Source organism: Carassius gibelio, chromosome A10 (assembly GCF_023724105.1).
Source record: "Carassius gibelio isolate Cgi1373 ecotype wild population from Czech Republic chromosome A10, carGib1.2-hapl.c, whole genome shotgun sequence".
Classification (NCBI taxonomy): Eukaryota; Metazoa; Chordata; class Actinopteri; order Cypriniformes; family Cyprinidae; genus Carassius; species Carassius gibelio.
Window position 1 is genome coordinate 2,058,777 of NC_068380.1, and position 26,560 is coordinate 2,085,336.

Below are 26,560 nucleotides of genomic sequence, written 5' to 3' on the forward strand. Positions count from 1 at the left end.
TCCAGTGATACCACATTGTTCATACACATTAAAATGAAAAGGCACTGACTAGGCCTTATTTTTGTATCATCTCATTTATTTGAAACATTCAATGTCAACATTCCATAACTCTAATGAAGTAGACTAATAATCATGTCAAGAGAAAAGACGATAAACAAGATACATTTTGCAATGGCAAACAAGTTAAGGCGGGCGTACACGGTGCAATTTTTGCTGTCGTACGAGTTCGCATACGATTTTTTTTTTTCAATTGTGTGGAAATCGTGTATGCTCGTTTGGTCGCGGCTCGTATCATGTGCGAGGAATTACGAGCCGAGCAGAGTGGCTTATGAGCACCTCTGACATCCCGATCATTTTTAAGCATGTCTAAAAAGTTTGTGAGCTATCGGTTTGAATTCTTGACGTTTGGGGTTGAACAAGCCGATTTGTTGATCTATCTGAAGTTGACCAATCACAAACTAGGAAAACCACAGAAGAAGAAAAATAAAGAGGGCAGCGCCACGGCAAATGTGGACAATTGACCAGGAGGATAAACTCGCTGAAATCACTCGTGATGCGTGCGTGGACATACGATCTTCCAACCATCCGAATTCGCACCATTTACGCCCGCCTTTAGTAAAGAGAAAAGTAAGAGGAATAACTACTATAAAAACTGAGCAACAAACAGTCCATTAGCCATGACTAAAAGACTTGATACACTACAAACGAAGTTCGTTTTCGTTCTTCGTTTGGGAGCAAAATAAATTTCGAAAAGGCTGAGTGACGGTATACCGTCCCCAAACTTTCCAGCACCCTTGTGCTGGTGGAGGCGGGGTGTAGATTAAAGGTGCTGTACGTAGAATTGACACCGAGTGGTTGAACTAGGTAGTGCAGACCAAATTCAAAATATTGGAGAGGTTTTTTCCACTCGGCCCCTCCTCCTCAGACTTGATGCACAGGCTTGCCAGACTGATGACACTAACAGGAATGAGCGCAATTGACAATTAATTAAATTAAATACATTGTTTTCCGCCAGCTGGCAACCATGGGTGCCAAGATACAATCGGGTAAACTGGTGGTGGGTGGGTTTCAAAAACCAAAACAAATACCGACATTCAGCCCCGGAATGCACATTTTCAAAAGAGAATAACTGACTGTAGCATTGTTTTTCAGATAAACAAGTATGTTTACTTAGCATGTTTCTTAAATATCTGCAAACATATTATGGTATCTTTATGCTTTTAGTAGAGACAAAAACTGACATACAGCACCTTTAATGTAAACGTGTCACAACGATCTTGGAAAACTTGTCTCGGATGTTTCTCTATTGCTTTTAGCATAACTCCGGTTAGCTCAAAGGTGTTTAGGAGCCAAAACATACTCCCCCAGTAAGTATGCTTTGGTCGGCTGTTTCGAACTTTGTTTCGGCCTGATTTTTTTCAAAATGACGTCATCAGTACGTTCTTTGATTTTGTTTGAAGTATATCAGGGCCGTAAGTCTTGTTTAAACTTTCTTGCATGCATAGCAATAAGAAGTTGTAATAGCGTGTGACCTGCAAATGTACATGTTACACCGACTACACATCACACTGGTTTTTGTGCTCTTCTTTGATTCACAGACCTGACACCTTTTCCTCTTGCTGGGGCTTGATACTGGGGAGGAGCTGGGTTTTTTGGCTGTAAAGCATGCTCGTGCTTCCTTCACCTTATATTTGGAGGCTAGCAGAAGGACGTCTTTTTCTAAAGAGCATGCTTGTGCTTGTACCAACATATTCTGAGAGGCTGGTGAGCGGGGAACGTAATGCCGTCTTTTCATGTAGGGACCAACCAGAGCTACCCCTAGTTCTTCCAGGAAGAGCCTCCTTCTTGAGAAATTCCCTTTGTTCCATGAGGGATTTATCTTTGTCCACAGTACAAATGAATTGTAGGCTGAGACATCCAACATGTTGAAGAAAATTACCATTGGCCAACGAGCTGTCTTTCTTTGGCAGGTGTAAGTGGCAACAACCTGGAAGTGAAATGACAAGCAAAACATTTCCATATGTATTTGGCAGATACTTTTTTCCAAATTGCATTCAAGGTAAACATTTACTTTCATCATTTACTACTTTCCCTGGCAAATGAACCCATGATCTTAGCATTGCTTTAGCTCACCAGCTGACAATTCAGTTCACTTTATGTGGGTCATTTGTTACTAAAGTCGTAAAGAAACAGAACTAGCGACAGATCTTTTCTTACATATTGTGACGTCCGATTGTAATAGATTTTCAATAAAGAAAAAATATATATAATTAGTATTTAAAAATAGATTCACTTTATTTTCATTTCATGCAGAAATAATTAGTATTTAAAAATAGATATGCTTAATTTCATTTCATGCAGTAAATGTCTAAATAAAGCAAATGAGTAAAGTACCTTGTCGAGGTTGTCAACTCCGCCTTTAGTCTGGTTGTAGTCTAGGATTATCTCTGGCTTCTTGTGATCTTTGTCACTTACTTTGGCATCTCTGTGAAAAGTGCTCATCAACAGCACATTTTTATTTTTTCTGGGACAGTAGGACACAAGAGTGTGTGTATCAGTGAAGGCGAACATGGATGATAATCGGACCCTGTCCTTCATGGACAGGAGCGCAGGTGGAAGCTCAGGTTTGTTTGATCTGACTGTTCCGATCATGGTCATTTTCCTTCGGAGCAGCTCCTCACCAAGGCCATACGAGGTGAAAAAGTTGTCACACGTGATGATGTGTCCCTCTAGACCGTCTGTCATGTCCAGGACCACTCGCATTCCTTGGTTCTTTTCTGACTTGCCGTCGGCAGCTTTGCCAGAGTAGATCTGCAGGTTCCACGCATAGCTCGAGTTGGCATCGCATGCTGCCCAGATTTTAATGCCATACTTGCCTGGTTTACTCGGCATGTATTGTTTGAAGGGACAGTGTCCTCTGAAACGGACCAGGCACTCGTCCACAGTGATGTTTGGGCCTGGATTGTACAAGAGTGGCAGGCGTTCAACCCATTTATCCCAGATGTCCCTTACTGGTGCCAGCTTGTCACTTTTCTGTTGGTTATGCTCTCTGTCCCTTTTGTAAAAGCAGAAGACCCTTGACAAATTGGTAAAACTTTTCAGTGACATGGTAGCACGAAAAATTGCCCTCCCTGATACACCGTGCCATAAGCTACTCATGGCCTCATGGTGGGATCGATACACACCTGCCAGAATCAACAAACCAAAAAAGGCCTGCATGTCTGTCCAGTCCAAGTCCTTCCAGGTATCACGAAATACACGTTTCCCCTCTAAATTGGTCATTTCAATCAAAATCTGTTTAATATCATCTGGAAAAAACAATTCAAATGTTGATCTTATGTCTTCAGCATTGACACATGCCAGCCTGGTTGGTCCAGGGGTCCTTTTGATATGATGAGCTGGAAATCTCACTTGTTGTTTCTGAGGAAGAGGTGCTGGAGTCCACAATATTTTTCCGTTTTTGGACTGATAAGCTGCCTCTGTTTCAGCAGTGACCTCTGACTCTTCCTCTGACTCTTCTCCATCAGAAGAATGGTAGTCTGGGTCGAACTCTGTATTGTCCTCTGTTTCAGAAGCTTCATCAAAGAGTTCCAGATCCAGCTCAGCTTCTCCATCCAGATCCCTTTCCTCTTCCATTCTGCCATCACTTGTCTTATGTAGGGTCACATCACCATCTTCCATTCCTCCATCATTAGTTGTATGTTGGGTTGTGTCTCTTTCCACTTCCATCCCTCCATCCCTTGTCATATGTAGGGCTCCATCTCCTTGCTCTACACTGGACTCATATAAATGAACAAGGGACTCCACAATGCTGAACCGCCTCTTCATGGTGCAGCTACAGAATTAACTGCAAGCAAGGTTCAGGGAAGTCACATTTATAACTTTATTTCTTACACTTGATAGGATCAAAATTTACCTAATATTAAAAGTCATAAATGAGCTAGTTCTTTCAATCTATCACAGGTTTGAGTGATAGTTATGTTTATTAGATATCATTATCTGGCTATAAAAATAATGAATAATGGAAGGCTACAAAATGTGCTCAGTAAAGTAGTCAAACAAACTTGTTCTTCGTTTTGTAAAAACTGGATGATTTTAAAATATTGTTATTGAAATATTTTAGTTAAAGACAAATTCTGCAATAATTAAAAACATACTCTGAGAGGGAGAGAGGGATTTATCCCTTGTTTATACAGCACACGTCTGCGGTCTATAATTTAACGTTTTATTATATAATGTAATTCAGAAATAAATATTAAAATAATACATTTTATATAAAAAGCTGTTTTAAAAACAGCATTTGTGTAAATAAATATAAAACAATGTTCATATCAGTTTTTATATCACATTGCATATAGCCTACAACAAAAATAAAATACGATTGATCATAATAATCAATAATAATTCACAAAGTAAAAACATGGTATATATGTAGTTAAAGCGAAATTGAATAGAGAAATTCAACTTCAACTGTTTCAATATTAACCCATTTTATTTTTGAACTGATAACAAGTTTCTTTTCAGACTAATTGCCTCTATGAATGTGAAATTTACCATGTAGTAAAAAAGATTTAATATAAAAAATTACTTGTGTCCATGTCGTTTTTCCCATAGTAAATAAAAACATAATCATGTTGTTTGTCTATTGCCAAATTATACGGGGAATTGAATTAACACAGTGTACTCACAAATTACCCAAGGAATGACATAAAACCGAAATATCAAGTGAAAAGGTTTCAAGTACAAACACGATTCCAAAAAAGTTGGAACACTGTACAAATTGTGAGTAAAAAAGGTAAAAAAAAAATTTTTTAATCTCATGAATTTATTTTTTATTCACAATAGAATATAGATAACATATCAAATGTTGAAAGTGAGACATTTTGAAATGTCATACCAAATATTGGTTCATTTTGGATTTCATGAGAGCTACACATTCCAAAAAGTTGGGACAGGTAGCAATAAGAGGCCGGAAAAGTTAAATGTACATGTAAGGAACAGCTGGAGGACCAATTTGCAACTTTTAAGGTCAATTGGCAACATGATTGGGTATAAAAAGAGCCTCTCAGAGTGGCAGACTCTCTCAGAAATCAAGATGGGCAGAGGATCACCAATTCCCCAAATGCTGCGTTGAAAAATGGAGTAATATCAGAAGTCCAGAAAACCATCCTGCATGCCTGTGATCTTCGGGCCCTTAGACAACACTGCATCATACAGGAATGTTACTGTAATGGAAATCACAACATGGGCTCAGGAATACTTCCAGAAAACATTGTAGGTGAACATAATACACCGTGCCATTTGCCGTTTCTGGCTAAAATTCTATAGGTTTTATCTTAACATGATCCAGAAGCCATATCTAAACATGATCCAGAAGCCATATCTAAACATGATCCAGAAGCACAGGTGTTTTCTCTGGGCCAAGGCTCATTTAAAATGGACTGTGGCAAAGTGGAAAACTGTTCTGTGGACAGACGAATCAAAAGTTATTTTTGGAAAACTGGGATGCCATGTCATCCTGACTTAAGAGGACAAGGACAACCCAAGTTGTTATCAGCGCTCAGTTCAGAAACCTGCATCTCTGATGGTATGGGGTTGTCTGAGTGCGTGTGGCATGGGCAGCTTACACATCTGGAAAGGCACCATCAATGCTGAAAAGTATATCCAAGTTCTAGAACAACATACGCTCCCATCCAGACGCCGTCTCTTTAAGAGAAGACCTTGTCTTTTCCAACATGACAATAACAGACCACATACTGCATCAATGACAACATCATGGCTGCGTAGAAGAAGGATCCGGGTACTGAAATGGCCAGCCTGCAGTCCAGATCTTTCACCCATAGAAAACATTTGGTGCATCATAGAGGGAGATGTGACAAAGAAGACTTAAGACAGTTGAGCAATTATAAGCCTGTATTAGGCAAGAATGGAACAACATTCCTATCGCTAAACTTGATCAACCTGTCTCCTCAGTCCCCAGATGTTTGCAGACTGTTATAAAAAGAAGAGGGGATGCCACACAGTGGTAAACATGGCCTTGTCCTAACTTTTTTGAGATGTGTTGATACCATGAAATTTAAAATCAACTTATTTTTCAATTAAAAGGATACATTTTCTTAGTTTAAACATTTGATATGTCATCTATGTTGTATTCTAAATAAAATATTGAAATATTAAACTTCCACATCATTGCATTATGTTTTATTCACAATTTGTACAGTGTCCCAACTTTTTTGGAATGGGTTTGTGTATATTTTGTGTTCCATTTTAGGGGGCGTGACAGAGTCTTAACTTTGATAAAGAATATCTCTTTAGATTTTATTAAGTCTTTGCAACTTTTCAGATCTTATTTGTGCAACACTCCAAAGAGAAATGAAAACTTGAAATCGCATCATATGACCCCATCAGACTTGAGTGTTTTAGATGGCTAGTGTAGGAAAATTAATCAAGCCTTGTGGAAATGTAGATATATCGTACCTGCTGAAGTCGTATCTGATTAATATGACCGAACAGAACCCGGGGGTTAAGAGGGACACTGTGGGGTTAAAACAGAGACAAAATGGCAGCAGATGGAATTTGAAAAGATCCGTCCACACGTGCATAAGATCTTTGCACGTATCACATAGATTATTTCTGTCTGTTTATAAAATAATACCATGCAATTAATCCTGTGTGGGGAGGATAATAAAAAAACGACAACATTGCAATCAAACATCTCTGCTTTCTTATTTTATTTTATTCAAATCAAACTTCGTGTGCATCTTACCTTATGTTCTGTATTGGACACAAAACCTTTGTGCAGTCCTTTGGTTTCCCTTTCTTTCTCGTTTATTGCAGAATCTTTCGGACTGCAGGAGGAACACAGATGCATGTGATTAGCGCGCAGCACCTGTGCTTCATTCAGACGAAAACATTAATGTGCTGCTTACTACAAGATCTATAGTCTATCTATACTGTCTCTACGAGTTCAATGGTACAGGTACAGAATACATGTCCGTATTATTGTCATGGCAGTCCTCACGTCAAGGGCATGCGCCCTCTGGTGATTTTTATGCACACAAGCATGCAGATTTGCACAAATAAATCGTATCTGAATAGCATTTTCGATGTTCGTTGGATGAGGGAATTTGTGAATATGCATACGATGATATTGCAATCTAACCTGAACGTTGCAGTCAATACCGTCATGTGCTGTTTTTTTAATTTGATGTTAAATATTGGATTCCATTATAAGTTACGCATACACATAACTAAATGGTAGTACATTAATTATTATTGGGGAATGTATCAGCAGGTTACAGGTTCAGAACACAGTAGGAGGTGCCTAAAACGGATATAAATGTAATGAGGCTATAATCATCATTTAAACCTGTGCAAACGTACCTTGGAGTTAATCAGACAACTAGTTGCTACCAGAAATATTGTTGAAACGTAAGCTAGTAAATTATTATTTTTTATTCTAATCAACTTTACTGAAAATTAAATTAATGATTGAATAAAGAAAAGAACGGGGATTTTTTTATTATTATTATTATTTTATTTTTTTGCTTTTTAAAAAAAATATTATTTACCTCTTTTGACCTGATTTGACCACTAGTGGCCGCCAAGTACACTGACATATTCCTGCAATCATATCCTTTCACAATAATTCAATTCAAAAATAGGTTTATTAACAAATTATTTATTAAACTATATTACAGAACTCCTACGGAGAATTACGCATTATAACAACTAATAAGTCAACTAATTATTTGCTTCCCCATATCAATACATTGTAATAGCCTTACAATCAGACTTATTCAGCAACAAAATCCTCATGCATCATTTAATAAACCCACTACTTCCCACTTTCATTGATACAAGCCCATTTTAATTGCTCGTTATTCAGATGGCATGTCAAAAGTCACTGTAATTAAAGTGTTTAGGTGCAGCTTGTGTTGCCTCACCGATCATCATCATCATAGTGTGAGATCATCCAGACAAACACGAAATCCGTTCATTTCCCTTATCACGGAGGAATGCTACACATTACAGTCCAGGTAAGATAATTACCTAACTTTATTCCACCCTAAAGCTCACTGCATTGAGCTCATTTGAGTTTAATTTTGCGGATTTAGCTCCTCTGGCTAATGTCGGTTAGCAGACAGTTTGTTATGACGTGAAGAACACACAGCCACTTATAACCAAACACATACTGAACTACTGACTGAAAACAGACATTTTCATATTTAATTTGAGGAATACACTGGTAAATTCGTGGATAGTTGTTGTATTTGTTTTGATAGTTATCGTTGAAATCGTGAGTCATGTATTCGTTAAGTTTTATTGTGTGTCATGTTGTGGATTAGTATTAATGATTGTGTACAGATGATGATCTGTCATTCGAACACAAATAGCCTTAGTTACCATGGTAACAAAAGTTCCATTAAAAATACCATGACGACAGTTAATGTTTAGAATGTGGAATCATCATCATAAAATATGGATTCTTCTTTCAGCAGTGACTAACAAAAAATACCATGCCTGGTAACATTTGATAAACACTATCATGACATGCATAACATGGTAATAATTCAGTACCATGTTATTTATCAACACATCCACCTAATGTTTTAAGGGGGAAGTAAGCTGTTTCCTGTGGAAGTGTCAAACTTCAGATTTATTAGCTGCTTTTGGTGAATAACAGTGCAGTCACTATTCGTGCAACAGTCAACTCTTGATTTAAAGTAGGCATGGAGTGAAAATTTGCCATATCTATATTCTAAATGCAGGTAATAGATCTAACCATAAACATTTGCATGTGTTAAATTTTTTTCTTTTTGCGATGTAATTTTATTTGATTACCATCATACATCAATTGTACTTCCAAAATAATTCAGTCTGCTGAAACCCCACCCCTACAAACACATGCAAGGATGCCACTCCCACATCTTAAAATCCAATCAACAACTGATGGATAGAACCCAGTCCTGCCTTTTTTGATAATCACTCAAATGTACATCACAATACAAAAGAAATGTCGCTATATCTGATTCATCATGACTTTACAATTATAATGGATTACATGGTACTTTTTATGCTTTTAGGCATTTATCACAAAATAAAACACCTAAAGGCAATAAAATTGTATATCCTTCTGTTAGGGAATCTTATCTGGTCAGGGAGGGGTTCACGTTTTTTCCAGGCCCTCCAGGAATAGCACATTTGCGTGCATAAAGCAGGGAAAATGAGTGCGGGAAATCCGAGTGGTCTCAAACCACCCACCAAGATTGGAAAAGCAGCACCTGCTTCACCAACCAAAACCTCGCCCAGCTCAGGTGAGTCACCTTTAGGTTACATAAGAAACACACTGATTCATACCAGACGTGCTTGTATTTTGGCTTATTGTAGATGGTGCCAAAGCTGTAACATCTCCAACCTCTAATTCGGCCCAAGATGCTGTGTCAGATTTCTCTGTCGGTGAACGAGTTTGGGTCAATGGAAATAAACCAGGTTATGTGGAGTTCATTGGAGGGACCCAGTTTGCACCGGGCCAATGGGCGGGAATTGTTCTAGATGAATCCATCGGGAAAAATGACGGCTCTGTGGCCGGAGTGCGCTACTTCCAGTGTGAGGACTTGCAAGGTATATTTACTCGGCCCTCCAAACTGTCCCGCACTCCAGTGGCAGAGCGTGAAGCCAATGGCATGCAGACACCCGCCAACAAGACATCCACTTCCCCTGCCAAAGATCCTGTTCCTGTCACTCAAACCACTAGTGCAACAACCAAGACCACAACAAACCTAACCAGGGCCACCAGCGAGTCTGCATCCAATCTGTCTGAGACGGATTCGGCCAAGAAGTTGCAGCAGGAACTGAAGTTGGGTGATCGTGTGCTGGTAAGACCCGTCTCTGGGCTGTCTTCATGCTTAGTGGCTCCTTGAGGGAAGTTTGAAGGAATGTTTTGCTTGCACTCCTCAGGTTGGTGGAACCAAGGCAGGTGTTGTGCGTTTTTTGGGCGAAACTGACTTTGCGAAAGGTGATTGGTGTGGTGTTGAGTTGGACGAACCTCTTGGCAAGAATGATGGGGCAGTGGCTGGTGCAAGGTAAGGCCACAGTTTGTCAGAATCACATGAGATCAAACCATGGGAACAGGGCGTTCTGTTTGAAAACACATTTATAAAACAGATCTTTCAGGTCTTACAGAATCTAGGTGAATCAAAGCACAGTTTTAAAACACTCTTTAGCTCTCCTTTGTAACCATAGAAGTAAAATGAGATTACAAGGGTCTCTTTTTTCCAACTATTTGTCATATACTTTATTTTTCATATTCAATTCCCTATGGAAAAAAATATCCTTTTACTGTCACATTACGGAAATTAAATGGGTGGTTAATGCAGTTTCATTTTGGCTTTAACCTCAGATTGTTTTAATAGAGATGTTTAATGGGAAGTGTACAGTTGGCTTGGATAATTGTGAGCTAAATGACAAAGTAGGTCAGTAAAATTATCTTTTTTTTTGTGTGTTTTTTTTAAAGAAGAAAGAAAAAATAATACTTGTATTGAACAAGGACACATTAAATCAAAAGTGATGGTAAATACAATAACAGCTTTCTATTCATCAAAAAATCCTGAAATCAATGATTCCCTAAACATATTAAGCAGCACACGAAAATAGTATTCAACATTTCTTCAGCAGCCAATCAAAATATCAGAATGATTTCTGAAGGATCATGTGACACTGGAGTAATGATGCTGAAAATTCAGCTTTGCATCACAGGAATAAATACAATTTTATAATATTTTAAAATGGAAAACAGTTAATTTAAAGTTTAATAATATTTTACTGATGTTTTTACTATGGTTTTGATCAAACAAATGCAGCTTTGTAGCAAAAGAGACTTCTTTGGAAAACATTTAAAAGTCATACTGGCTCTAGACTTTTGAACAGTTGTAGTATATTTTTATGCTTCACTCCCAAAGGTATTTCCAGTGCCTACCAAAGTACGGACTATTCGCTCCTTCTCACAAAGTCATCCGCATCGGATTCCCATCCACCACTCCTGCTAAATCCAAAACCTCCAGGCGCAGGTCGACCCTAAAGAACAGCACCAGCGCGTCCTCCATCAGCTCCCTCAGCTCTGTCACCTCCTCAGTTGGAGGCAAACCCAGCCGAGCAGGCCTGGTACAGTCCCACATCTTTCATTCACAGAATAGGCTTTTGTCCAAAAAATATGTGAAGTAATACCCGTCAATAATCTCTCAGCTCACAGAGACGTCGGCTCGGTACGCGCGGAAGATCTCAGGCACCACGGCCCTGCAGGAGGCTCTGAAGGAGAAGCAGCAGCACATCGAGCAGCTCCTGGCCGAGCGGGACCTGGAGAGGACGGAAGTGGCACGAGCCACAAGTCATGCCGGAGAAGTGCAGCTAGAGCTGGGGCTGCTCAGACAGGGCCAGGATCAGGTCAGTTCTGTAGCGTCATGTGAAAGTCGTCTTTAGGATGATAGACGAGAGACTGAGATTCAAACGAGTTGCATTTTTTTGAAGTACGCTCTGGAGATGGAAGCCAAGTTGGACCAGTTGCGGAGACTCGTGGAAACTGCAGACAGAGATAAAGTGGAACTGATGAATCAACTGGAAGAGGAAAAAAGGTAACCCCGTATGATTGAAAATACCTGGCATGTGAATTGATTGCTGTTGAGGAACATGCAGTATTTTGAACGTGTGAGGAAACATTTTAGGGATTGAAGTGTATGTTTTGTCCCACAGAAAAGTGGAGGACCTGCAGTTCCGTGTAGAGGAAGCTTGCATTACCAAAGGTGACCTAGAGGTAAAGTTATCCTATCACATACATTTACATAGGAGCCTGGATATCAGTGGACCGGCACAGTCTTTAGTCGATCAGTCTGTGTCAGAAAATGATCAGTAACTTTTATACTTCTATTTTAGCAAGACAGCAAGGCATACATCTACCTTTCATCACAGGAGAAAAGTGTATATATGTAATTTTTATTTTAAAGCAATAGATAGATAGATAGATAGATAGATAGATAGATAGATTTATTGATTTTGTCGCAAGATCAAAACATGTTATTATATGAATATCAAGTTCTTCAAAAATCTATTTATTTGGAGAAGTTTTTTTCAAACAAGATCTATTCCTCTTTCTTTCATCAGTAATAAACGGTGCATCGCTTCTGTTTATAGCTCTTTGACTCTTTGATTTGACTCTTGATTCCTTGATGCTTCATTCACCTTATTCTCTTTATGTCGGTCATTCACTTTTTTATTTCTGCATTCTTCATTTTTCATCTTTTATCACATACACACATTTCTTTCCTTCATTCATTCTTTTATTATTGACCTCCTCCATCTTTCTTTCATCGGCGCGCTCTGTGACCCACATTAGTTTCATGTCTTTGTGATAGTTTTTTTGATGCGATCTTCAGTCTTCACTGCTTTCTTTGTCCTCATTCATAGAGGAGGATGATGTCGAGGTCTGCATGAAGCTCTTCGTACTTGGCTTTTGGCTGGCACATGACCGCGCCGTTGGTGTTGTCTCTCTCTTTTCCTCTTCTGTCTACTAACAGACGCAGACCAAACTGGAGCATGCCCACATTAAGGAGCTCGAACAGAGTCTTCTCTTTGAAAAGACCAAAGCAGACAAACTCCAGAGGGAGTTAGAGGATACTAGGGTAAATCAATCTGTCAGATGGGAGGGTGAGAGAGATTTCTCTTGGGGTTAATGTCAGCTCTCCATGAACAGAAGTGATTTTTGCTTATTTTGGGAAAGTTATTATTTTTTTATTCCACAATGGATTGAGGTAGGTCACTGGGTGCATCTCTACAAGTTTTTTATAATTCCAAAATCAAGTAAAGAAAATAAGAAATTGTTTTGCATATATATATATATATATATATATATATATATATATATATATATATATATATATATATAAATATTTTATTATTATTATTATTATTATCTTAAATATATTTTAAGATGTAATTTATTTCTGTGAGGTAATCTGAATTTTCAGCATTGTTACTCCCGTCTTCATTGTCACATGATCCTTCAGAAATCATTCTAATATGCCAAAACAGTATTTTTTTTAACCGTATTCCCACATGACCATCATTTCTGAAATTGATCTAATTTGATTAGATAATATTAGATGTTTCCTATGCAGAAAACATCTAGTTTATGTTTAATGTCTTTAGTTTTCCCACAGTAAGTGGCTGATGAAGTCTTGTGTCCTGCTGTAGGTGGCCACGGTGTCTGAGCGCTCCAGGATCATGGAGCTGGAAAAGGAAGTGTCTGACCTGCATCTTCAGCTGAGAACTCTCCGGGCCGAGACCACAGGATCAGCTTCACCTCCATTACAAGACAAAAAGGTCTGTTCAGGCCCCTCCTCAAATCCACCCAAACAAGACGCATTATGACATGTGATTGTACACCAGAAGACATATGCATCATAAGAACTGATCTTTGTGTTCTTATAGATCAAGGAGTTGAACTTTGAGTTAGAGAACAGACAGAAGGAAGTTCTCCTGTTCCAGCAGAAACTCACTTCCTCTGAACAGGATAAAACATGCCTCCAGGAACAGCTGCAAGATCTGGTACTCAGCATTTATGCTGCTTGTTTAATAACCTCAAAAAAAGCCTGGTTTTTATTTCCGATAAAGATAATGGCATTTATTTTCAAAAATTTATATTACTCGTGCTGTACTTAAGCCTCTCTTCAGCACATATGGTGATCTAATAACTGCTTTTTATATTATTGAATTATTTAAATGTGCCGGTGGATGCATACATTTCTCTAAAATTAAGTGTTATATCATTACAAAATCATGTCTTTTAAGCATGTAAGTCATGAGAAGTCATACATCAATGTGATTTTTATTATTGTTATGAAGTATGGTTAGGCTTTACTTGAAGCACCAAGTACTTCAATCTACTGACATTAGTTATCAATTATGAAAATAAAGCCTGTATGTCAGTGTGTATATATATATATATATATATATATATATATATATATATATATATATATATATATATATATATATATATATATATATATATATATATATATATATATAAAGCCTTTATATAAAATGTCTATGTAAATCAGTGTAATTTTATCACGTTATATTATTAAAATTTGTATTATTTTTTGTTTAATACTTGAATATAATAACATTATCACAATATACAGTTCTTTTGCTAAGTCAAGCACATTTATATAAAATGTATATATATATATAGATTTAATGTACACTGAAATTGGTCTAGAAACTATTCAGAAATTGCTAGTACATTTCACAAATAATAACAAAGAAATGCATTGAATTAAACGTGAAATTTTGAAGCAGAAAGACTGAAATAGTGTTTTCTTCTTACAATTTTGAAAAGTATTTTTTACACTATATATGTGTGTGTATGTTTGTGTTTATATTTACAGTATATTTATAAAATAAACATCAGATCTCAAGTATGAGACGGTAGTAATGACCCTTGTCTGCATAACAACAACAACAAGATATTTAAAAAAATGCACATGAAACAAACAAAGGTAAACCTGTTTTTTTTCCCTTTTGGTACCAATTCTTTTCTGTTTTATTTCAGAAACAGAAACTTGACACCGCATCAGAGGACAATAACAAAGCAACACTAGCCATGCAAGGTAAGCAAAACATGAAAAAAGGCTAATAAATTCTTTAAAGCTATTAAACTACTGTTAAGCATCTGAACTGATATTTGCAGAACTGGCATGTGAACCTGTGCCAATGTGAACAGCTTTTGCTATCGTTTTTGCATGTTCAAGAGATAAACCAGCCATTCCCAGCTGAGACATAATACACAACGACACACTTTTACTTGCTCAGTAATCCAATTTGGGTGAAAGTTTGTGGAAAATGATCATATTAGCAGAAATACTGCTGCATGAGCTCCTCTATGACTACTTCTTTGTGGCGCCAGAAATAGAAAGCACCATGAAAATTCAGAGAGAGAAGCTGGATCAGGTGTCCAGGGAGAAGGAAGAGCTGCAGAGGGATGTGTCCGTCCGGCAGCAGCAGGAACAGGCGAAGGATGAAGAGAGAGATCTTCAGATGAAGGAGCTGAAGGAGAAGTTGGGCCGAACAGAAGGAGAGATGAACAGAATCACAGAGAGGAGTGCTGAGCTTGAACGGCAGGTGCTGGAACTGAAAGCCATCAAATTTGACCAAACCCAGGTGACTGAATAGGCCCAGTAGCTCCTGCTGTTTTATACATTGCTAGGCAAAATTTTGGGGTTGGTAAGATTAAGATGTTAATGTTATTTGTAGCATATTAGAATGATTTCTGAAGGATTATGTGACACTAAAGACTGGAGTAATGGAATACATTTCATTAAATAAATATACGTAGAAAAAGTTATTTTAAATTGCAATAATATTTTACAATATTACTGTTTTTCCTGTAATTTTGTTCAAATAAATGCAGCCTTGGTGAGCAGAAGAGACTTCTTTCAAAAACAGTAGTAGATTAGTAAATTAGTAAAATCTTAATACCTCCAAACGTTTAACCAGTAGTTATAGTTAATAAAATACAATAGTTAAGTTATTTTACACTGTTTTATTTAGTATGTTTGAAAGAAGTGAATACTTTTTTTTTATTATTATCAAGGATGCATTAAATTGATCAAAAGAAACAGTACAGTCATTCATAATGTTAAAAAAACATTTCTATTTCAAAATTGTGCTGCTCTTTTTAGCTTTCTAAAAACATTTATCTTTCTAGCAACATACTAGAATGATTTCTGAAGGATGATGCGGATCACAGGAGTAAATAGTTTTTATTTTAAATAGTAATAATATTATACAATGTTTTTTTTTTACTATATGCTTTAGCAAATGAATGCAGCCATGGTGAGCAGAAGAGTTATCAAAACAAAAAAATCTTACCAACCCCAAGCTTTTGTATGGAAGTGTATATATTTAAGCCCATGACTAACTAGAGGTTTACTCGCACTCAAACAGAGTTTACAGTCTGATGAAAAGCTGAAGCAGATGATGAATAGGAATAAAGAATTGCAGGAGGAGGTAAATATGCTTTACTCTTCATATCATAAAGATAAATGATGATTCCTGGTTACTTTCAGGTTGTATCTGATGTCTGTAAGGGACTTGGAAGGGACTGAATAATTCAGTTATTTGTATACCAGTTCAAAAGTCACCTCTATGTTGCTAGGATGTCATAAGTGGTTGCTAGGGTGCTCTGGGTGGTTGCTAGGTGGTTGCTCACTGGATCTCCTTCAGAGACCACATTATTTGAAGTATTCATGTTCAGTAGCACTGGTGTATGCTGAAGTTTAATACTTGGTGTTAGTTTGTTCAAGTCACTAACCTTATTTAACAGTGATCATTATGCTCACCTTATCAGACAGCAGTAATAATCATTAAAAATGCTAGAAAAAAGCTCATTTAGGAAGACAACAGCTGCTCTAAAAATTATGAAATTAAAGTTAAAAAGAAATAGTTCACCCAAAATGGGAAATTAGCTGTAAATGTACTCACCCTCAGTTATTTTCTTCACCTGATTATATTTTTAGCATTACATCACTCGCTCAATAATGGATGCTCTGCAGTGAATGGGTGCCGTCAGAATGAGAGTCCAAACAGCTGAGAAAAACATCACTTTGATCCACAAATAATCTACACGACTACAGTCCAGCAGTTAATGTCTTGTGAAGTGAAAAGTTGCATGTTTGTAAGCAACAAATCTGTCGAGGTGTTGTTACTTTATGCAGTCGCTTCTGGCCAAGATATGAGTTCATAATTAATAATAACGCTTCCTCCAGTGAAAAAGTCTGTCCCCTGTTGTCTTTTCATATCAGAATCCTCCCACATATTTGTTTAGGACTGTTTTGAACTGATTTTTATTTATTTATATATTTTTTTAAACAAGCTTGATTTGTGCATATTTCTTTTGTGATTCAGACAAGATCATTTTTTCATTAGAGAAAGCAGCATAATGGATCGAGGACTCGTATTTTACTTAACTGATGGACTGGAGTGGTGTGGATTACTTGTGAATTATTGTGATGTTTTTATCAGCTGTTTGGACTCTCATTCTGGCGGCACCCATTCACTGCAGAAGATCCATTGGTGAGCAATTGATGTAATGCTACATTTCTCCAAATCTGTTGAGATGAAGAAACAAAATCTATATCTTGGATGGCAGTAAATTGTCATTTTTTAGTGAACTGTTCCTTTAAATACTGCTGTCAACATGTTTAACCGAAAATATTTTGTTTACACGTGAAACAGCCAGTAGTTTCTTTAAAACATTTAGTATTTGTAGCTGAATAAACATGTTTACTTAAGAGACAAGCAGAGTTTTTATGGTGTAACTGTACTGTTACTGACATAATGGTTCAGACACTGTTAATTCATGCACGAGTCCTCTACATCTGACCGCCTGGAGCTCATACGTGGCCTTACATAATCACTTCGATGGCCTGCAATTCTCAGAGGAGACTTAGCTCCTTGGGTTGTGTGTTTTGCATACGGTAAGAGTGCGTGAAAGAGTAACAGGTCTTCTTATGTCACTGGCTTAGTTGAGCATCTGTATTAAAGAGACTCACATGCAGTGGATCAGCTGATGTTGTTGGTTATATTGGGGGTTTGATTGTGATGCGCTGATGAAACTCTTTAAGATCCATGCAACTGTTTTGATTTACTTTAATTTTGCTCTATTCCCCACACCAAGTTACTTCAAATTACTGCAGATTTTCAGATTTTAGCACACAAAACATATAAACTACTCATGTGTCACTATGAGCTGATGTTATATGAAAAAGAGTGCGAACATTTCTCAAAAGATGGTTTTAATGACATTATGAGAAATTACACATTATGAATAAATTATGATAGAATGTAAATTTTTGGATTAACGGTCCATTTAATGTGCTTTGGTTTCTATATTGAAATAGACTACCTTATTATTATTGTGACCTCATTTTGACCTTTTGTACCCTTAAGGTTTAAAAAAAGCAGAGTTAATGTAAAGATTTTATAAGAGAAATAATAGCTTTTCATGCATATATTCACCAAGGCTGTGTTAATCTGATCAAAAATATAGTAAAAAGAAAACTTACATTTTATTACAATATGAAATGCCTGTTTTCTATTTGGAATATATTTTAAAATATATTTTTTTTCTGTGATCAAAGCTGAATTATCAGCATCATTACTGCAGTCTACAGTGTCACATGATGCTTCAGATATTATTCTAATATGTTTATATTGTATTTATATTTATTATATATGTTTATTCATAAAATAAACCGAGTATAGAGGCTTTGATTTCCATTTCTCTGATGTCATCAAAGACAAACATGTATCATCAAGAAGAATCGGCTAATTCAGGATGAATGAGAACAGCAGAAGGAGGGGGCGGGACAGCAGGGGGATGTCGAGAGGGGCGGGGCTTGCCGTGCTTTTTTAATGAAGCTGCCCTATGTGACGCTTTTCTGACGTGAGCGTGAGCGTGTGCTGGAGCGCCAACAGAGCGAGAGCACAAGCCTCTCTCTCTCGCTGCAGGGGTCAGAGGGGGATGTTTTATTGATGGGGCACATTTGTTTGGAAAAAAACAGGAAAGAGATAGCAGCATGGATGTGACAGCGCTCCAACAGAACTACACGGGCAGCGTTTATAGCTCTCTGTGCCAGGTAAAGATCACTGTTCTGTACATCGAATACCATGTTAGTATTCAGGAATATTAGCATTTTTTTATATATTGGAAATGGGTTAGGATGATACTGAAACTGGATAATATAAGGGCATATTTTTTCCATATTTAAATAAATTTTATATCATCCATGTTTCGGTTACATTTGAAGCATTTATTGTTCTAGATTGGAGCTTTAATGTGAGCACTGTGTGTTGTTTTTTTCTCCCAATGTATTGATTTCCAAATTTTGGTCAGTGACAGAAATTAACTTGGTTATTAAGTTAAAATATTGATTCACTAGAGTTTATTTGTAGGAGCAATTATGTGGAAGTACTGTACATTATGTAAATATTTATTTTCAGAATTTCTAACCAGTTTTCTAACCATACAACACCTCAGATACTTTAGTTTAATCAATACATTCAATGATATTTTCCATCTGATTTATAATAATAATTTCTTAGGCTTATAAGAAATATTTGAGAAGAATATCTGAATTTAAAAAACTAAAATGTACAGGGCAGTTTTTCCCCACATTTGAATTTTGGTGGCATTTTCCATGATTTTGTCTAATGTTGATGGTGATGAGCATAAAAATAAAATTTTCGGCTATGTATGTATGTATCTGTTTTGGTCTCTTTATGAGTTTTTAGATTTTTTTTATGCATAAAAGGAAATAAAATATTTTGTGTCGCTATATCTTTTGCATGCAAGTAAGTAATGGAAATGTTAAGCTGTGGACTTGAAGAGCTGAAGAATGCTTTCACTTGTCTCAGTCTGAATGAAATCGTTGTTTGATGACAGTATAATTCCTCCATCATCAGGGAATCTCTCAGACTTTCTGAATGTAAACACTGAATCACATTATTAATATCATGAAAATCTAATGCTTTCCCCAGTGTTATTATAGTATCTGTTCATATTTAATTCACTTTTTTTATTATGTATTTTATCTTAAGTTTAGGTTTTAGTAACTTTGTGCTTTTGTAATTGTTTAAATAATTGTTTCTATTTAGCTTAAATGTTTATTACTTTGCTAATTAAGTAATTTTAGATCTTTAAATTAAAGTTAAACATTTCATTTCTGTTAGTAAATTTTCTTTTCAAGTAAGTTTTTAATCTAATATTCATATTTGTTTTTGTTAACAATAACAACACTGCTTTTCCCCAGAATTCTCATTGATATTTTACTTTAAAAAAGAACTGTAATAAAGACATTTTGCGTAAATGAGTATAAATATTATTTAATAATATTATAAATAAATAACTTTTTTATTCACTTTGCAGTTATAAAAATTCATTTTTAGGATAATAAGAATCTGAAGTGAAGTTTGCTTTAATTATCATTAAATCAGTTTAAGAACACACAAAAAACGTGATGGTCCTTAAATATGTGTGATTTTTTTTTTAATGCAAAATAAATGATGTTTAAAGGTCTCTGGACATTGACATCAATACATTTCATCCAAATCCATGCAATGTTTTTCTAAACCTCCTTCTTTCACTTGATTCATTTGTCTTTTATCTCATCCACCAGCTTGAGGTCCTGAAGCAGCAGAAATCTCAGTATCAGGAGCAGCTGAGTTCAGAAACGCAGAACATCGACAGCCTCCACAAAGAAATGTGAGTCTCCTGCTGACGTACACCCATGCATTTTCACTTCATTGACTCAATGTATTAGTTTACTGACCACTGAACAACAGCTCCAACAAATAGCCCAATTTAACGTCTTTCAGTTGCATCTTATAACATTAATTGTGTACTTTGTTGGAGCTGTAAAGGATCTTGATCTTAATTAGTCAGTTAAGGACCATGTTGGCGTCATTGTGGTGGTATAATTAGATCTGTGAGTCACAGAGTGACATCGCAAGTCCACATGGTCACAACAGCTTTTATTTCTGAATAACAACAGGCGTAATGTGCGTCTTCTGAAATATTGAGCTGTTGTGCTTGTGGGCGCAATGAGTTTGAATCCGGCTCGCAGCATTTTTAACATTCAGGATAATCAATGAGAAAAAACATGTAAAAAAAAAACAGATTTCTAACATCAGGAATTGACTGGATGATGAAAACTGTCACTATATGAAAGTTTTTGAAAAATAAGAGGGTTTGGTGACATCTGCTGAAAAAATACTTGAAAAGAAAAAGAATATATCTTTTGGTAAATTAATTTTAAGCATTTAAGCAGAAACCTTTAGCTCAAAATGCTTGTGCAATCTCAAGGTAAATGGGACTTTAAATTAAAGAGCCACAAACCGGAGCTCCAAGCCTCCATAGCTCTAGCTGATTAGACACACTCCTTCAGGCCGCGGTTGCTGACATGTCCAGCGAGTGACATCTCCAGGTTCCTGCGTGCAGCCTCTTTTGTACTGAAGATATTCGTCTCTCCTCCAGGGAATTTTACGTAACTTCACCTTTCCAGCTACGGCTGCTGTTTTGTGCCATGTGAGATCCGACGGAGTTCCTTTCATAACACTCTGTTGATCTTCTGATGCTAATGAATATGTATCATGGTGTAGCTTATAATATTATATAGTTTTTGGTATGCTTTATGGAAAAAAAGATGTAATGTTTTATTGTAGATGTAATGTAGATGTAGTGCATTTGTTCTCACAATTTGGAGACGTCACCTTGATTTTCCTCTTGCATTTCGACCATGATTTGATTTATTCTTGCATTATGATTAGAAATAGATTGGCTCATTCATTCACATGAGGAGGAGGATGGAGACCTGTCTGAAGGTTTTTGTTGTTGTTGTTGTTCACCAAGGCTGCATTTATTTGATCAGAAATACAATAAAAACAAAAATATTGTCAATATTATTCAGTTTTTAAATATCTGAAAAGCTGAATTTTCAGCATTGTTACTCCAGTCTTCAGTGTCACATGATCCTACAAAAATCATTGTTCTATGCAGATTTGCAACTCAACAAACATATATGCTAGTCCTACATGATAGTATGGGCATTAACTCCCTCCTTAACTCTCTCTCTCTGTGTAGTGAGGAGCTAAAACTGTCATCCAGTCAGACGTCTCCGAGGCAGGTGTTGCTCCAGGTTGAGAAATGTAAACTGGCTCAGGAGTTGGACATCCACTCACAGCAGGTGGTGTTTATCTGTGTCTCTTTCCTTAGACTTTTCCTGTCAGCTCTTCTGAAATGTGTTGCCCTCTGACGTTCTCCGTCAGTTTGAGGGATTGAGTTATCATGTATCATGTTTTTTTTTGGCAGCATGGCAGCGAAGCTCTGACTAGCCAGCGGGAGATTACACAGAGGTAAGCGCATGTCATTGAATTAGAATTAAGTTCATTCAATCAAATCAAGACAGAAATCTCGAAGCGTGAGCCGATGGTAAAAGTTGGTTTAAAAGCAAAAATTCAAAGCTAACTCACCCTCAGGCCATCCAAGATGTAAATTGAAAGAGACATGATGTGTGACCAAGTATTGTGTCCCATTTATACTCTGCATTTTAATTTGTAATCATTAAGGTGTTTTAACGGTAAACCTTTTCTTCTGGCCAAAATACTCCATAATCCATAATAACTCTTCCTCCAGTGAAAAAGTCCATCTCCTGTTGTCTTCTCCCATTCACTATTGTGAAGTGCTGAAATGTTAAATTTCTCCCAATCTGTTAAAATGAAGAAACAAACTCCTCTACATCTTGGATGACCCGAGGGTGAATACATTGTCAGCAAATGTTCGTTTTTGGATTTATTTCATTTAAATTTCTTCACAAGCTTTCAAAAACTGAATTTATTACTTGTGGTTGTAAACAGCATGTCCCAGACACTTTTGATGGTGAAAATGGAGCGCTGTCTTAGTAATTGTTCAAATGAGAGCTGGATTTGAGATCACATGCACTCTGTTATTTCATCTCATGGGAAATGAAGGCTTTGAAAAAGCTTGTCAGTACACGTACTTTACAGATCATTGTTTTATGATGCACCAAGATTACCGCATCGAGAGAAATGATCTGTTTCCATGACTGCTGTTTAGTTGAAAAACTCAAATAAAAAAGCTTTTGGCTTTAAATCTATTGTTTTCCTCCACCCTACAAATACTGCAGTCCCACTGGATGTCTGTTCATATTTTTCACGTTTTTCTGTAAGCTTTTAATCTTTGGAGCTCCATTGAGAGATGGTATTATGCATGTTCTCAGAGTGCATGTGGCTTTTGTAACATGACTGTAAATCCAACCAGCTAGAGTGAGCTCTTCTGTCCTCACAGGGAGAACTCTAATGCAACGATGTCCGATAAAGACAAGGAACTAGAGACACTACGCAATGAGGTAAGAACTTTGACTCGTGGGTTTCAAAAGTCTATCTAAACTCATGGATCATTCTTCAAATTATGTTTTATACATTATGGACTTGGACAAAATTTGTCTTAAGTAAAAAGAATGTAGATTAATTTAATAAGAAAACCCTGTTGTTTACAGCAGTTGTTCCTATGTTTTCTTTCTATATAAAACTTTGCTTCCATGTTGTTGGCGCTTAGTATTGTCAGATAATGGTGGAAAAAATTACTTGTCATTACAGATTGCAGTGCTTCGTGTGGAAAATGCCATGGCCAAGACACTCCAGTCAGCCGTGACGTCTCTGGAGAGGGACAAAGGCCAGCTGCAGAGCCGAGTGAACAGCCTGGAGCAAAAGCTGGAGGGCCGGCAGACAGGGAACCGAGAGGAAGTCACTTCAGGTCTGTCAGCATATTTATATTTTGAATGGAATGACAGCATTTTGCATTCTGTGCAATAAAGTGTATATTGTCAGCCACTTAATTCACGCTATTATTTAAAAGTTTGGGTTAAGTGTTTGTAATATTTTGAAAAAGTTTCTTCTGCTCGCCAACCCTGCCATTATTAGATCAATGATTTTGCATGATTACGGTATGTTTTTTTTTTATGTTAATTTTATGTTAAAAAAAATATATATATCTTTAGATTTGTTAAAAATTAATGTTGCTTGTTCTTTAAATTAATTGGTACACTGGCAATGGAAGTAGTATGACATACGAATAGTACAACTATTTTTTTTATTTCCATTTGGAGTATGAAAAATGAATCTTAAAGAAAAAAGTAAATTTGTAACAAATCTTCTTTAACTAAAATGCAATTCCAATATTTCAACATTTGTCTTATTTGTAGGTGATGCTGCTATAGACCAACTGAGAGAAGAGAAAGAGTTTGCTGAGGGACAGGTAAAACACTCCTCCATATATGGTAATGCTTTTAGGATATTATATGTGTAAACTTCTAAATTCTGCAATGTTTTCCTGCATGAATCAGATCAACTTCCTGAACTCAGTCATTGTGGACCTCCAGAGGAAGAATGAGGAACTAAAGGTGAAGCTGAAGAAAATGGCATTGACCGAGTTTAATGGAAATGATGAACATGATGGGTGAGTATTGACATCTTGACTTTTTTTTTTTTTTTTTTTTTTTTTAGTTTAAGTACATGAAGTTAAACTAAATGAAAATGAAAAGTGTCACACTTTTTTAAATGTTTAAATATATATTTAAATATTTATTTCAGTTAACATTTATTTTACTTCAAGCAACATTTTTTTGATTGGTTTCTGTTAACTATAATAACCCTGGCACATGGTCATGTTGTACATACTTGACAAGCATTACGTTACTTGCATCTTCGTTGCTATTATTGTTTTTCTTCACGAAGAATATAATTTGTTTAACCTCTTACTCTCAAGCCTTGGTGAGGTGAACAAGAAGAAGAAAGCCCCACCACGTGTTTTCTGCGACATCTGTGACTGCTTCGACCTGCACGACACAGAGGACTGTCCCACTCAAACGCAATCCCCAGACTCGCCTCCACACACCACGTACCATGGGAGCCGCAGCGGTGAACGACCGTACTGCGACATCTGCGAGGCATTCGGTCACTGGACAGACTCTTGCAACGATGACCAAACCTTCTGAACTTTCCCTCAACCCCTCGGCCTGTGAGCAGGCTATGCACAGATCGCTTTTGACCAGATTATACGCTATTTTTGTACATTTTAACCTCTTGAACATTCCCTAAATGATCTGCCCAAATGAAGGCTAAAGTGTGCTGCATTGATGGAATTACAATGTTCAATGATTCAACGTTATGAAGGCGAGAGATATTTCTACGTGTTATCAGTACTGTTTCGTAAGTTTTTCACTGTCCTGTGTGGATTGATCTAATGATGAATTACCAGCAAGAAATTTTGGAATGGTTAAGCGATACTTTGCAGTGTACTTAACTGCCGTGTGTAATTTCTAATGACACAAATTGGAATGACTGTTTCCAAACAGGTTTCCTTTTTTTCTTCCATTGTAGCTCCGCCCCAAACTCACGCTATTGGTCGAGTCAGAAGTTGACGTTGTAGGACAGCAATGTTTTGAAGGTGCTACAAAGCTGCAGCCTGTGTTCGGATTGGAAAATTTTGATAAAAATCAGAGATTTTAATTTCAGCTTGTCCATTACACACAAAATCGACTCATGTCGAGCACATTACATTGTGGATTTGATGGTAGATTGCAAATTTTCACCCAGGTATTCTATGTATACTGAAATTATACATACTAGACACAATGTACATACTGTAGTATGGTAGTATGCTATTCCGAACATAGCCACATTTGCACTTTTTGTAATTCGCCCTACAAATGGTTTACTTATAGTTGTCTCTACAGTGCACCAAACAAAGCTGAAGCTAACAACTATTAACTTATTGCACTTCTCACTTTAAACGTATACAGCACATGAATTTAACTGCCATTGTTTGGAAGTAAGTTATTATTTTTACTTTTAAAAGTGAGACATATAGTTATAATATTGTCATATGAATGGCTTTTTATGTGTATTTTGATGGTATTTCCTGTAGATTTCAGGCCTATTCACACCAAGTCCGAATTTTCGGCACAAAATAAATGCAATGCAAGATTTTATGATTAAACCTTTGTGTACGAATCCAAGATTTATTTTAAAATAGAGAACAGTTACTTTAGATATCCAGACTTCTTTTAAGAGAATGAAAAAAATGTTGCAACAAAATATAGTGCAGAATAGTTTTGGTGCAAAAAAAAGGGTTTCCAAATATTTTAAAATTCCATGTATTTTCTCAAACTTGGTGTGAACAGAGCTTTACTAAAGCACAATTTTTATGACAAAATCATGATGTACCTCATATTGTTGATGTAATTTTAACAACAATAATCTTCAAGTGTTAGAATTGGTTGCCTGCAATGAAATGGTGCACAAGATTATATTTAATATGTATAATTTTCATGATTATTGCCTTTTTATTTAAATTAATTAGATTTAAAAAAATTACGTTCTGTTTGTACTGAAATATTGTCTATATAATATATAATATAGTCTTTAACTATTGTACTGTTGTACTGTATATTCACTTGAACTCAATACAAACATTGAACAGTTTTTTTCTTGTTGTATGGATATATTGTGCTGATTACACATTGGTTTTGACCATATTTTGTAAAAAGCATTTAAAAATTTCACAAACATTTCACGACCATCCTAAAGACAATTCTAGCCACAATTTAGATTCAGTAAGTTACTGGTGTGATCCATTCATATAAATATTACATAATAAAACCAATTCACCTATTCATCATGAATGATTTTCAGTCTTGATCTTTCATCTAAATGCATACCTCAAAGTTGTGTAACTGTGCTTATGGCCAAAGTTTGAAACGCTGCACTCATAGTCTCTCAATTTTATGCAAGGATGGTCAACAGATCCCATCCTACAGCTCCTAAATAGAACAGAAGGGGCCTGGTCAACAATTCATGTCCCCTTAAAAATGCAGCTTGATATGACACATCTGAACCCCACATAAAAAAATTTAAACAAAAAAAA

General features: G+C 36.4%; 2 protein-coding genes across 4 annotated transcripts; one reads left to right on the plus strand and one right to left on the minus strand.

Annotated features, from left to right (window-relative positions):
• Positions 1 to 55: 55 nt before the first annotated feature.
• LOC128020798 (piggyBac transposable element-derived protein 4-like) lies at positions 56 to 7,011 on the minus strand. Its single transcript, XM_052607518.1, has 4 exons — positions 6,767 to 7,011; positions 6,478 to 6,535; positions 2,395 to 3,847; positions 56 to 1,987 (listed from the first exon to the last, which is right to left on the minus strand). The coding sequence occupies exons 3-4, from the start codon at positions 3,826 to 3,828 to the stop codon at positions 1,484 to 1,486; spliced, it is 1,938 nt and encodes a 645-aa protein (XP_052463478.1). The 5' UTR covers positions 3,829 to 3,847; positions 6,478 to 6,535; positions 6,767 to 7,011; the 3' UTR covers positions 56 to 1,483.
• An 821-nt stretch (positions 7,012 to 7,832) lies between these two features.
• Positions 7,833 to 26,118, plus strand: LOC128020800 (CAP-Gly domain-containing linker protein 1-like). Of its 3 annotated transcripts, none has more exons than XM_052607519.1 (22): positions 7,833 to 8,039; positions 9,144 to 9,317; positions 9,391 to 9,878; positions 9,961 to 10,085; positions 10,962 to 11,163; positions 11,245 to 11,442; positions 11,527 to 11,630; positions 11,749 to 11,809; positions 12,570 to 12,674; positions 13,246 to 13,374; positions 13,483 to 13,599; positions 14,609 to 14,666; positions 14,963 to 15,216; positions 16,003 to 16,065; positions 20,235 to 20,320; positions 21,698 to 21,800; positions 21,926 to 21,969; positions 22,922 to 22,982; positions 23,233 to 23,389; positions 23,838 to 23,890; positions 23,979 to 24,091; positions 24,401 to 26,118. In XM_052607519.1, exons 2-22 carry the CDS (start codon positions 9,227 to 9,229, stop codon positions 24,627 to 24,629), a joined length of 2,841 nt encoding a protein of 946 aa, XP_052463479.1. In that variant the 5' UTR covers positions 7,833 to 8,039; positions 9,144 to 9,226; the 3' UTR covers positions 24,630 to 26,118. The 3 variants fall into 3 exon arrangements, with proteins under 3 accessions (XP_052463479.1, XP_052463480.1, XP_052463481.1); XM_052607520.1 differs by having other exon boundaries at positions 9,436 to 9,878; XM_052607521.1 differs by lacking the exon at positions 12,570 to 12,674.
• Positions 26,119 to 26,560: the final 442 nt, after the last annotated feature.

Bases quoted from the DNA above. Each gene is read 5' to 3' on its own strand.
- LOC128020800 (XM_052607519.1), top strand. From the start codon at position 9,227: ATGAGTGCGGGAAATCCGAGTGGTCTCAAACCACCCACCAAGATTGGA. The intron at 11,443-11,526 runs GTCAGTTCTGTA...ATTTTTTTGAAG, and splicing joins TCAGACAGGGCCAGGATCAG to TACGCTCTGGAGATGGAAGC. The intron at 23,891-23,978 runs GTAAAACACTCC...TGCATGAATCAG, and splicing joins AAGAGTTTGCTGAGGGACAG to ATCAACTTCCTGAACTCAGT.
- LOC128020798 (XM_052607518.1), bottom strand. From the start codon at position 3,828: ATGAAGAGGCGGTTCAGCATTGTGGAGTCCCTTGTTCATTTATATGAG. The intron at 1,988-2,394 runs GTACTTTACTCA...TTTCACTTCCAG, and splicing joins GAGTTGACAACCTCGACAAG to GTTGTTGCCACTTACACCTG.